This window comes from Strongylocentrotus purpuratus, unplaced genomic scaffold (genome assembly GCF_000002235.5).
Source record: "Strongylocentrotus purpuratus isolate Spur 01 unplaced genomic scaffold, Spur_5.0 spur5_scaffold_5, whole genome shotgun sequence".
Taxonomy (NCBI): domain Eukaryota; kingdom Metazoa; phylum Echinodermata; class Echinoidea; order Camarodonta; family Strongylocentrotidae; genus Strongylocentrotus; species Strongylocentrotus purpuratus.
Window position 1 is genome coordinate 37,119,693 of NW_022145611.1, and position 13,344 is coordinate 37,133,036.

Consider the following 13,344-nt stretch of genomic DNA (forward strand, 5'->3'; position numbering starts at 1 on the left):
ATAATCGCTTTGGAGGCTTTATCTTCATGACCCTCCTGTGGTTTACGGCTTTCTTTGGTTCCATGTTGATGATGGGACCTTTAATACCTCTCATGTTCATCAGGCCTCTTGCATTCAGGTACATCAATGATAATCTCATGGCCTTGTGGTTAACATTACCTGTGGTAAGTGCGCTCATTAACTGGGCAAGTCCATCATCACTATCTTCCATACATTACCGATTTACATCCAAAACCTGCACGGTCACAGTAAATACAATTCATGCCTCTAAAGCATAAAAAATGTCCACACATTGAGAAAAACACTTTTTTGGGTAATAGAAATAGGAAACTTCCCTTCTCACTCTAATAGTACCTTTGTAACAGTATTAGTTAATGATCACATAACAAAACAAAAAAAATTTGCTACAGTACTTAGAAATATGTATGTTTTAAAGTAGTTGTATATTTTTTTATTTTTGAGAATGGTGGGTTATGTTTGTAAAGATATCAATTCTAGGAATCAAGGTTGTTGCCATTATTTTTTCTTAGTGATGAGGGTATATGATATTTATTTGATTGTCACTTATGAGCTGTAAACCAATTTACTAAAATTTTAGATTGCAAGTTGCTACTACCGTATGTCTGTATACAAACTTAAGTACTTATTTCTTGGGGGAGAGGGAAAGAGAGAGAGAGAAAAAAAATTAGTGCAGAGTCATAGTATTCATCAATCTGTTATCTACCGGTACATGTATACCTATTAGGTATATAAGAAAAATTGAAATATCTCCAGTGCCTGTATATCATAAAACTGAAAGATGTCTCCAGTATTTTGTAACAAATTCTAACTTCTGGCAAATATGTACCGGTATGTATACATGTATTCACACTCAGAACTTTTTTTGTTTTTGTTTCATGCTCATGACTTTATGGAAAACTACAGCTACTGTTAGGTGAGTTTTCTTTGAATGATCTTTTATTTTATCTTTTGAATGTAGACATGACTTACGGAATGAGTGGAATATAGGCTCAGTACATTTTCTCCTAAATAAAGACCTAGATCCAGTCAGGAAAAGGATCAATTTGTGTAATTATTACATCCATTCATGTAGTTTCCACAGATCAAGTATATTATATGTGTGATGATAAGAAATATAGTTCCAATTATTTCATGTAATCTGTAATAATTTGAAGAAGATTCAATGTCACTTCACTACTATTCATGTGCACTGCATCCTTTGTATATCCCAGATACAAATAGACTGTATGCTGATAAAGCAGCAGATTTTGTTAACGAATGAGGCTAATACTGCTTTCAAACTGGCTTCTATCGGAGTCACACCGATGAAAATACTGATTGAATTTTCCTTATGTATTAAAAACAAAGGTGAAACCGCCGTTTTCTCCCTGTTGCTTTCATACTGCCGGTGAAATTTACTCGCTGTGGCGAGCCCGTGCCGGTAGTGAAGAATTATTGCGTAATTATTAAGCCCGCGCTCCATCTAGCTGGCATGTAGCATGTTCAACCATAAGTCAACAAACACAGCTGGTTACGATAAAGCGCGCATACACTGCGACCTTTGACCATTTTAATCACTGTTTTAATCGCCTTTTTCTCCCGAACGCTTTCATACTGGCCGTTTCATCGGTGTCACACCGATAGAATGAGATTTTCTCCTGCTCTTGAGCAGGAGAATTTAATCGCCTATTTCTCTTCTTTTCATCAGCTATTTAATTGCCTTTTTCTCCTCTGTTGCTTTCATACTGGCTGTTTCATCAGATGCATCTAACAGGCCAGTTAGAAAAAGGTATAATACTGATGCATACCGGTACACAATTCAGGCACAGTAGTTAGACAGAGCGTAGTCCCTTACAGTTAAAGGAGATTTGATTATAATTCCTTCACTGAATACACAAATTATGTACGAAGATGATTCATTACTAGTCCTGTGCAAAATCAAGACAAGATTTTTATGCCTCCGCCACCGAAGGTGGTGCCGGAGGTATCATGTTTTCGGGTTGTCCGTCCGTACGTCCGTCCCGTTTGACCGTTATCACAATATCTCAAGAACCATTTAAGATTTAAACTTAAGACTCGGGAATAGTATTTATCACCATAGGAAGACGATCTGATTAGATTTTGGAGTACGTAGGTCAAAGGTCACAGGTCACAGAGGTCAACTTATGAAATTCCTTGTATTGAGTTTGTTAGCGCGATATCTCAAGAACCATTTGAGATTTAAACTTCAAACTTAAGGATAGTATGTATCACCATAGGAAGACGATCTGATTAGATTTTGGAGCACGTATGTCAAAGGTCAAGGGTCACAGAGGTCAACTTATGAAATTCCATACATTGAGATTTATTTATTTATTTATTTATTTCTGATCTTTTGACAGGGTAGCCCATTCACCAGCAAGTAGTGGTCTTCCATGGGGCCCTGAATGAACATATTGTTATCATGATTGTTATCATGATATCTCAAGAACCACTGGAGATTTAAACTTCAAACTTAGTGATAGTGTGTATCACTATAGGAAAACAATCTGATTACATTTTGGAGCACGTAGGTCAAAGGTCAAGGGTCATAGAGGTCAACTTATGAAATTCCATACATTGAGATTGTGATCATGATATCTCAAGAACCACTGGAGATGTAAAAACTTCAAACTTAAGGATAGTATGTATCACCATAGGAAGACGATCTGATTAGATTTTGGAGCACGTAGGTCAAAGGTCAAGGGTCACAGAGGTCAACTTATGAAATTCCATACATTGAGATTGTTATCATAATATCTCAAGAACCACTGGAGATTTAAACTTGAAACTTAATGATAGTGTGTATCACCATAGGAAGACAATCTGATTAGATTTTGGAGCACGTAGGTCAAAGGTCAAGGGTCACAGAGGTCAACTTATGAAATTCCATACATTGAGATCGTTATCGCGATATCTCAAGAACCACTGGAGAATTTTCACTTCAAACTTAATGATAGTATGTATCACCATATCATAATATCTCAAGATCCACTGGAGATTTAAACTTCAAACTTAATGATAGTGTGTATCACCATAGGAAGACAATCTGATTAGATTTTGGAGCACGTAGGTCAAAGGTCAAGGGTCACAGAGGTCAACTTATGAAATTCCATACATTGAGATTGTAATCATGATATCTCAAGAACCACTGGAGATTTAAACTCCAAACTTGTTTAAATTGCTCTATGGCGGAGGCATCATTTTCGACTGCACGCAGTCAAAATTCCATCTAGTTTATGTTGTAGCCTGTTATGTCAGATAATTTTGAAATAATGTCAATTTCAAATATACTGTATTATGGCAGGACTGCAACAAATTCTTGCTTACTTCTTACTAGCTGATTATGATTCTAACACACACAATGCAGTGTAAACTGATGTATTTCTTTCTTCTTTGTCTTTTGTCTAACTGGACAAATAATTTTTGAAATTTGCCATGTCAGTGGTTTTGCCAACAAATATTTGAACAGTTTTACTTTTATATTTGATTGAATCTGTTATTTTCAATAAAAATGGAGAGCATAATTTTGACCTTTTTCTCCTCAGAAATATTTTTTGGAGTGAAATGCAGAGTGAGTGGTGACAAACTGAATAAGTCTGAGACGAGCGTCATCATCATGAATCATCGGACGAGACTGGATTGGATGTTCTTCTGGATTCCTCTCTTCTCTCTCAGCTCTGTACGATCAGAGAAAATCATCCTCAAGAATGAACTCAAATTTGTACCTGGACCAGGTATGGTAGTAACCCCACAAATGTTTGGGCAATATTCACTTTGGATGTATTTCCTCAAAATATAAATGTGTTATTGACCACCCAATAAAGTGAAATCAATATGGGATAAGATGCACCATTGTAAATTCGGGCCATAGAGTAAAGATTAAGGCTGCTGTTGTGGGTTTTATGCAAGGTTTTACATTACATAGGGGTTTTGTTAGGTTTAGGGTCCAGAATTGAATTTTGGTTGTAGGTTATTGACCGTGTTGTATCGTGGGGATCCAACATTTGTACAAATTGACTATTCATAATCGGATTTCAAACATCGGGGCTGGAGATGAATTGAATATCTTTTAATGAGTCAAATAGAGCAAAGTCTTGTATTTGCTGGTTTGGGTACTTCGCCAGTTCAGTAAATTGGCAAAAGGTAACAAAAACACATGATTTTCCTCTGAAACTGATACTCTTCTTGGATTAGGGTTGATGTGCAGCTTTTCGTCAAATTGTTTCTTTGCATTCAGGCTGGGCGATGCAGATAGCTTCTTATGTCTTCTTGAGGAGACGCTGGGAACAAGACAAGGCCTGGATGACTATGATGTTAGACTACTTCTGTGATATACAATACAATGTTCAGTACCTCATCTTCCCAGAAGGTTGGTTGATATTTATTCTCCTATATTTTATTTCCACTGCCTCAAATTCTGGAAGAGTTAATAACAAAAAATGTCCATGTTTACTTTATAACCAGAAAAATCTAAATAATCTTAGTTATTGTTGGCTGTTTTTGCTTGAAGACAACTTGTGAGTACAAAACACATGAGAAATCCCCAAAGTTTTTTGTATTTAAAAGTTTTTTTTCTTCCAATATGTAAAGAATAATCATGGTTTTACATGAAGCTCATCCAGCTGCTATCATTGTACCCACTAGGTACATCCAAACCCATTCAATACACCTAGGTAGAGAGAGACAACTGTAGATAAAATGCATTATCTTGTGACTTGGATGCTTGGTATGATACAATTCTTTAATTTTTTAAATTCTCTATAGCTCAGCTAAAGCCAGAATAATAATACTTAATTATACAAGGTGTGATTAAGTATATTTGAATGTAATTAATAGTCATAATTATATACCTCACTTAAGAAATCCAGCCATCTGATTGGTCGAAATTGCATTCATAAACTTCAACTATTCCTGAAATTCCCGGTAAAATTCCAAACCCTTGTAATAGTTCTAAAAAATAGTTCTAAAATCCCAGTAACCATGGTTACCGGGAAAATAGTTCAGTCTTGGTGAAATACCCATAGGTTGACATGTTGAAAAATGGTCTGAGCGATCGAGGATACCGTACGTGTGCGATGAATTAGTCGGTAATTTCAATACAATTGAATCTCGATCGATCTTACCGACAATTTTATCTTGCATTGTTGACATGAAGACGAAAATAAACTTCCAAAAACAACATCTGCCGATAGATCTTGATCTAAGTTCGTGCCAATGCATTGCAAAAGTAAAAGAAGGGCCCGTTTAATGGAGCTGCCGCGAAGTTTCCAGCACGCGAAGCCGTTTCCAATCCATTTTAATCTATACGTTATAGAAAACTGCTAGTATTGGTGTCAGTGCGCGATGGCCGAGCGGTCTAAGGCGGTGACTTTAGTCACATCATCTTTGGTGCGCAAGAGATCGAATCCCATCTTCGACAAAAGTTTTTTATTTTTTATTTTTTATTTTTTAGTCTACTCTCAAAGATACACTCTTAAAAAACAACCGTGCAGATAAACTAGATAAAGGCCAAGGTGGTGTCATGAGTTGACTCTTTTTTTTTTTGGCATATAAAAGTATTAATGACTGCTTTAATATTCGAGAAATAGTTGTTTTTATACGCTCTCGGGAAGGTTACAATTGGGCTATTGCCCTCGGCACGCCTCGGGCAATAGCACAATTCTAACCTTCCCTTGAGCATATAAAAACAACTATTTCTCTCAAAGCAGTCATTAATACTATATTATGATTCAACTTCTTAAACTTTTGATCAAAATTGAAAGTCTATGCATCACTATTTACCAGAGTTCTAAGGTACCCATTAGAAAGCTAATATTAGTAGACTTCAAAGTAGTCTATTGATTCCAATAAAATTGATTGAGTCATATTTACATGTAGGTGAATATTTTCCCCAGTTTGATTTGTTTTTTCATTAAAAAGTTTGCCCTTGCATTGTAATTGACTGTAGACTCCTTCTAGATCTACCAGTCATGTTGGCAACTAAGATTATTCATGGAATACATATTTTAATTCAATCTTACAGGAACTGACTACACTGATCACAGTAAGGATAAGAGTGACTCCTATGCAACTAAAAATAATGTACCAAAGTATGAATATGTTCTTCATCCCCGAACAACAGGCTTCAAACACATCATGGATCATCTTAGGAAACGTGAGTATTAACTTCCTCCCCCCAAAAATAGTAATAATAATTGCAAAGTTAAAGGTTATACAAACTTTTGGTATGGGGTCATGAATTTGGTTCAAATGAACATATTAGACGCATATGAGATCCTACAATATTTAGTGATTGCTGTCGCGGTTGAAATCAAGTCTAAAGTTATGAAATTGTAAATAGTTAACTCTTCATGTTGTATAGCTCCCTGTCAAGGTCAAGATATTAATTAAGCTATAAAACAATGTTTCCTGACTAAAATCGACCGATAAGCTATTCCGTTTGGAAATTATATATCACAACTACATATTCTGAGATTTTCCTGGTCGCAGCTACCATTGTTCGGTCGAAGGTGCTATTTGAAATTTATCAAAATTTACCAGTGCTCCCGGTAAATTTTGATATTCAATTTTTCTCGAAAGCAGAAGTGTTTGAGGAGCTAAATTTTCTAGTACTTATAACACATCCACAGGGGCATCCAAATATATCAAAATTGTAAAGAATCACTATCCACTCAATTTTCAAAATTTCCCAAAACTTTGTATTACCTTTAAATAAAAGTGAAAAAAAATTATAAAGAAGAATCGATGCAATATTACAGGTCTAGATTGATGAGTTACTTTATTTGTGACGTTGTAATCTTGATCATGCTTTAGCAGTTTGCAGTTAGCTTTACATATCTACTTTTTCCCCAAAAATGTTCTGCCTTGATGAAAATGGCTTAATAACATATTGATACAGAGCCATCAATCAAGGAAATACTGGATTGTTTGTAATCCTTTCAAGTGCAGGAATATCAGTAACATGACATATCTGTCTGTTCTAGTTACTGGTATTTGTACCAGATTCCAATCTAATTTGTTTGATGTACGTTTATATAAAGGACTAAGAATTTCATCCAAGATACAACAATACTATGTAGAGTTTGCTGAAATTAGAATGGTCCATAAACTTATCATTGTGCATCAGATGAACAGTCCAAATTTGACCATATTTTATGAAATGAGATGTATCATGTTACATAGGAAGATTACTTAATTTTATTTAATTCTTGTGCCAACATTGGAATTTTCAGTATAAGTTTTTTTCCCCCTTTCTTTAGTTAAAATATTTTTGAGTAGATGTATTGTCTAGTAGGGCATCTTAAAGGGTGTATAAGTTGTTTCCTCAGTCCTCATAAGTCTTTTCATGCTCTAGACACTTTTCTCTTTGGACAGGTCAAGCCGTGGATGCCATCTACGATGTGACCGTGGCCTATCCTGACAGGATACCGGTAGGTGGAGAGCTAGATATCTTCAAGGCCAAGCTACCCAACGAGGTCCATTACCATGTGAAGCGCTATGACATCAGTTCCTTACCACAAGATACAGACTATGAAGAATGGTGTGTGGAGAGATGGAAAGAGAAGGAGGTAGAACTCAGGGGGTACTACACAGGAGACAAAAAATTTGTCTCCGGGAACTCGACAGGGGACGGGTTGGATGGTAAGATTGTTCCCGGGATGTACAGGACTCTCTTTGTTGCTTTGATCTATTGGATCTTATTCATACTGTTCATGGTTTGTTTGTTGGTTTACACGTCCATTGCTTGGTGGCATATGCTTGCCGTTGGGTTATTCTTCACTGGTACTTCAGTGTTTTATGGAGGTGTGGAGAAACTGGCCATTGATGCATATTACTGGCATGTGGGATGGATGCAGCCAGCAGATAAGTCTTCATAGTAAACTGTATGGAGGGTGTGGGTACAGATTATTCACGTTTACATCCAGAGAGAATCATTTAAAATGATGGGAAACATTGACAGCACAAAGTCTGGAAGGTGGTTGCACAAAACATTATACTTTTTTGATAATTAGGGAAATATATTACAAGGAATACACTGCTTGGTTGACAAAGTGGAGGTGTAATGGGAATTGTTTATTGTTACTTATCAATTTATATAGTTATTAAAACTAATATTAATGTATTGATTCATATACTGTCATCTACATTTTTGTTTTCACATCATGTTCCACAATGTGCTGGTGTTCACAAAGAGCAAAAATTATTTCATAATGAAATAAGATCATGTAGTTTAATAGCAGAATGCTGTGTCAAATAGAAACCTTGGACCTGTAATAAACACCCGCATCTGGTCTAATGGTGTTAACAATTAACTTTCAATTATCCGAGATCTGGCCAATTGAGGCAGGCATGCTCTCAACATTGTTATTTGGACACTGATGAATGCCTATCCTGATTCATAAGATTATAGATAGGGGAAAGACCAGTGGCGTACCTGGGGTACTCCGTCAGGGGGGGGCAAGCGACCGAAACAAACAAAAAAGGCGATGCTAATTTTCACTTCTGGCGAGCGAGCGAGCAAAAAAAAAATCTTTAAGTAATGTTTGGTATATAAACTGGTATTGTTGGGGGTGGGAACATTCACTTGTTAGTGACGTTAATTTCATTTTTTTTGCAAACGAGTGTAGCGAGCAAGAAAAAAATCACTTCTTTTTTAATAATTGCCACTTAAACTTGGTTCAATTGTCCCATGCAGGGCGCGGGAACAATATTGTGTTTAGGGTGATTTTATACCCATTTTAGCTAGCGAGCGAAAATACATCTTTCTCTCAATAAATTGCTATATCAAATTTGTTTCATTGTTGCAGGTAGGTGGCTGGCACAATCGTGTTTAAGGCAATGTCAATCCCATTTTGGCGGGCAGGCAACCCCCTACATTTCTCTTTTTAATGATATTGTAGCAGGTTAGTGGTGGGCACATAATTCCACGAGCTAGCGAGCGTAGCGCGCGAAAAAAAAATCACTTCTCTTTTATAGGGAAAATATGGTACATAAAACTTGGGTTCATTGTTCCATGTCAGGGACGTGATTATTAAAAGCGGTGTTATTTCTATTTTAATGATATTGTTGCAAGTCAAGGGTGGGCACAATTGTTTCCAAAGCAATGTCTATTCATTTTATTCGCGAGCGAGTGTAGCGAGCGAGAAAAATAAATTAGTCTCTTTTAGTAACATTTAGTACGTATATTGTGTGTTATTGTTGCCATGGTTGCAGGTCGGGGCCCGTAGGGGCAGGCACAATTGTATTCTAGGCAATAATAATCCTTTTCTTTTTTTAGGGGGACGAGCAAGTGAAAACATTTAATACAAAATAGGCTAGCAAGCAGTTCGCGCCAGCAAGGAGTTTCGAATTTGTTATATCACTTATATTTTCCTATTTTCATTTGTTTTAATTTTTCAGGGCCGTATGCGGAATAGTTTTCTGGTGGGGGAGGGGGAAAGATGCGTTAAAAGTTTTCGAAAAATCTCAAAAGCAAAAGGAGTGAAGGGAGTTCGAGCGACCGAACTGGTCATGAGGGTACTTTTGCATTTTCAAAAGTAGAATTGAAGGATTTGGTATAGGCCTACACTACATTTTCAGGAAAAAAACTGTACGTTTTCAAAATATCTGGGGTCAACTGCCCCCCCCCCCCCCTGGTGCGTACGGCCATGGTCTTTTTTTTTTTTTTTAAATTTCCCCATTTTATTCCTTTCCTTTTCTTTTCCCTTTTTCTTCCTTTTCTCTTCTTCTTCCTTTTTTCTTTCCTTTTTTCTTCCCTTTTCCTTTTTTCTTTTTCTTTCCTTTCCTTTCTTTTCTTTTCTTTCCCCTTTTTCTTTTTTTCCCCTGGAGCCCGTCAGGGGGGGGGGGGGCACTCTGCCCCCCTGCCCCCCCCCATAGGTACGCCAGTGGGAAAGACGAATGGTGATTGGCCAGATGTGTCCCTGTGTTAAAAAGATTTGGTCTTTCATGCACCTTTATTTTACAAAGCTACTGACTAAAGCATTGTTTCTTGAAACATGTAAAGATTACCTTGATTCATTGATTGAGAGCTTTAAATACGGGTTATTTATTACCTAAAACATGTATTATGTTGCAGATGCTGAGTATATTCAGTATTGTGCCTTTGTTTTGGGTACATTTTATTATTTTACCCTTTGAAATGTTGGTTGATTTTATGATTATTAATTATCATATTTCTGCTGCATGGTTTGCATGAAATTTAAATTGTTAATTTTTTCTTTTATACAAGGTCACAACCAAAGATATACATCTCATTAAGAAAACTTCATTTAACCTCCAGTTATATTTTTTACAATTTTTAGTATTTTTTTTATAATTTTCGCATCTTTAATCAGTTTAAGCATTATGTTTGGTGTTTGTATGTACAGTGCATTGTGAATAGTTAAATGTAACTAATAGTGGTAGTGATATGGTTTGATGTACCTGTAACGGAATGTGATAATGATTTGGTAAACTGGTTGATTACTCCTGAGAGTGTGATATATATGCATCCTCTTTAACAAAATAACACATTAAGACTTTTACGTCTTTCGCAGAGTCAGAAGTTTGGATTTAGTGATATGCAAAATGATTTTCATGTACAAAGTATGATTTCAAGATTACGCACTAGTAAGCATAAATTGATCCCCTGTTCCTTACCAAAGAAAATAAAAGTACAACATTGAATGTCCTGCCAGAATCATTAATTGCTGGTTTGATGAAACAACTGTATCATGTAATCATTAATGTGACAACCTACTGAAATAATTTACAAAGCAGTAGTTGCAGAACACCTGTTCAGTACTATAAATCAAACTCTCATCTGCGAAGGTTGTCTTTTATTGTGAAGATATATTAATGAAATAAATCTGATTTGTTGGTTCAGGTTGATGTTTTGAAGTAAATATGTACTATTATTTGCAGCTCGAGGTGTCAAATTAAAACAAAGAAGACTATTAATAGTGAAATAACAATTAATGATGTGTTTGTACATGTGTTAGATATTTTAACAGATGCTCTTCATGTGTATTCCATTTCAGACAGTAATGTTTTGGTGCAATGCATATCAACGTTAATGTTAGAAGGGCTCTTGAAAACGAAGTGATTTTAATACCCTACTTCAGATATAAAGAACTTGTTTACTTTTTATTTCGAAACTAATGAAACTGTTAGTGTTCTGTGCACAACTCAAGGTGTATTGTTCATGTTGTTGCATTTCTATTTCATGCTCATTTTGATGCAAGTTTGTTGTGGGTTGTTTTCCTAATGATTTGTTCTAATTGTTTAAGGTTTGCTTGTAGATATCCAATCTCAAAGAGAGGGTTCTGTAGCCTTTAACAATAGGGACTTTTTGATTTGAACGACGAAAACGTGGACTGCAACGTATGACATCCTTTTAAGGCACTGCCAGTGCTTAAAAGGATGTCACACGTGACTGCCAGTGCCTTAAAAGGAAGTCACACGCCCACGCAAATGGAAAAGTCCCTAATGTTACTGTTTAGACGTGTAGAAGGTAATCAATAATATCAATGCTCTTTACGACTTCAGGAGCTAACAAGCACATGCATTTAACCAAAGAAACCAAGAGCCATAAAAACTCAAATGTACATTCATTTGAAGAAACATATGGTAGTTCTTTTGGAGATGCCAGTGGTAATGGAAGTTATAAACTGTAGAAGATAAAAGCATTTATTTACATATAGAAACATAGGTCTTGTGTAGATGGAATTGACCATGCATAGAAGCATAGAAACATAGAAGCATACATAGATGAGTATTACATGTAGAAATGTAATTCTTACTAGAGATGTGATTCTTTTTGGTGCTATGAATAGCCATTTACTATGCCAATTTCTTTCATGAAGCATTGCTTATCTCAGCTATACATCATTTTCCTCTTCCAGAACCAGGAACAGATTAACGCTGAAATCTTTTTATGTAAGAAAAGAATATGGTGTTTGTTGAATAGGGATGATGCAATTTGAACCAATATGCCAGATTGTAGCAGCAAGGATGTGCAATAAACTTACAAATTAGCAGAGGAATTGGTAGTTGCATTCTTAATTGCAGGCATAGTCCATTTCCTTGTATGACATACAGTATTATAGTGAGTTTTTTCTTGATCTTTGGTTGAGAACTTTTCACAAACTTATGCCAAAATGTTTGATTTTGGGGGGTCATTTGAACCACATTTAACATACAAAGCTTTTCATTTTGTTATCATCAATTGCAAATGATTTAATCTTTAGGTCTGGAAATTGTCTTAAAATTGGGTGATATAAGGTTTTTATGTATCAGATTTGAGACTTTGATAACAATCTCTTAGGCTCTATTCTACTTGTGTATAAGCTGATGTTTTCGTGTACAGATGTTTTTGTGAATACCTGGGACCCAGATTTTCAGGAGTTATTTTGTTCATGATGATTAACATGAGCTAGTTATGTAACATCCAGATGATCCAGCCATATGCCATGTATGATCTCCTATGTGCACATTTTTTGGTTTGCTTTCGGAAACATTTCTTTCGTAAAAACTGGTTTCAAATTCAAACTCTAGTCACCAGCAATGAGGATGATATCTAATATTATGAGTAAATCTTCTTAAAAGCTTTAATCTTCTCATAATCTTTAAAAATCTGATTCATAACGCATGTCAGCATTCAACATTTCATTGTTACTACACTTTCTTGGTATTCATGAAGTTTTATGGTTACCTATTTGTGACAGATTTAAGGTTCTTCTTGTTCTTTTTGACACTATAATGCCTCATTTTTAGATCTGGATGTATGGTGGGATATTACTGAAGTCTTGAAATGATAAAAAAAAATTAGGAAAACAAATTCAAAGAACTTTTTCTCTGTTGTATTAGCTAGTTGTTCATACTCACTATGAAGTTATCTTTCTTCCTTTCCTGAGATGTTTGATTGTTTGATATTTGTGTTATGAATATCACATTAAAATATATTTATATGGATTATTTGACTTCATGCATAATTCTCTCATTTCACTGTGTGACTACAGTTGTGTATCAAGTTTGTTTAGAGGGATTTTCAGATATTTCCAAGTTCCAACCTATTAGCAATCTACAATAAATTAAAAAACATCTTTTTACATGTATAAAAATGAATACGTGTAAAACATGAATCAGGATCCTTTATACCATCATATTTACAAGAATAAAAATTTAATCAGTTTCATTCTTTTGCTCATACAATGAATCTGCAATGGCTACTACTTTGCGGCATTGGTGCACTGGATTATACGAACAATCGCTCCATTGTGGTGTCAATATGGCTCACACAATGGTAACAAAAGTGAATGGGTCTGCAAGACACGTCCAAGGGCG

At 35.6% G+C, this 13,344-nt stretch overlaps 1 protein-coding gene across 1 annotated transcript; it reads left to right on the top strand.

The window, feature by feature from the left end:
• LOC115919075 (lysocardiolipin acyltransferase 1-like) lies at nt 1–8,377 on the top strand (the record flags this gene model as incomplete). The annotated part of the gene is given in 6 exon segments (XM_030999102.1): nt 1–164; nt 925–934; nt 3,567–3,755; nt 4,259–4,390; nt 6,044–6,175; nt 7,396–8,377. Coding segments are annotated over 6 exon segments (1,130 nt in total), but the record flags the coding sequence as incomplete, so codon positions are not given.
• Between the last annotated feature and the right edge of the window lie 4,967 nt (nt 8,378–13,344).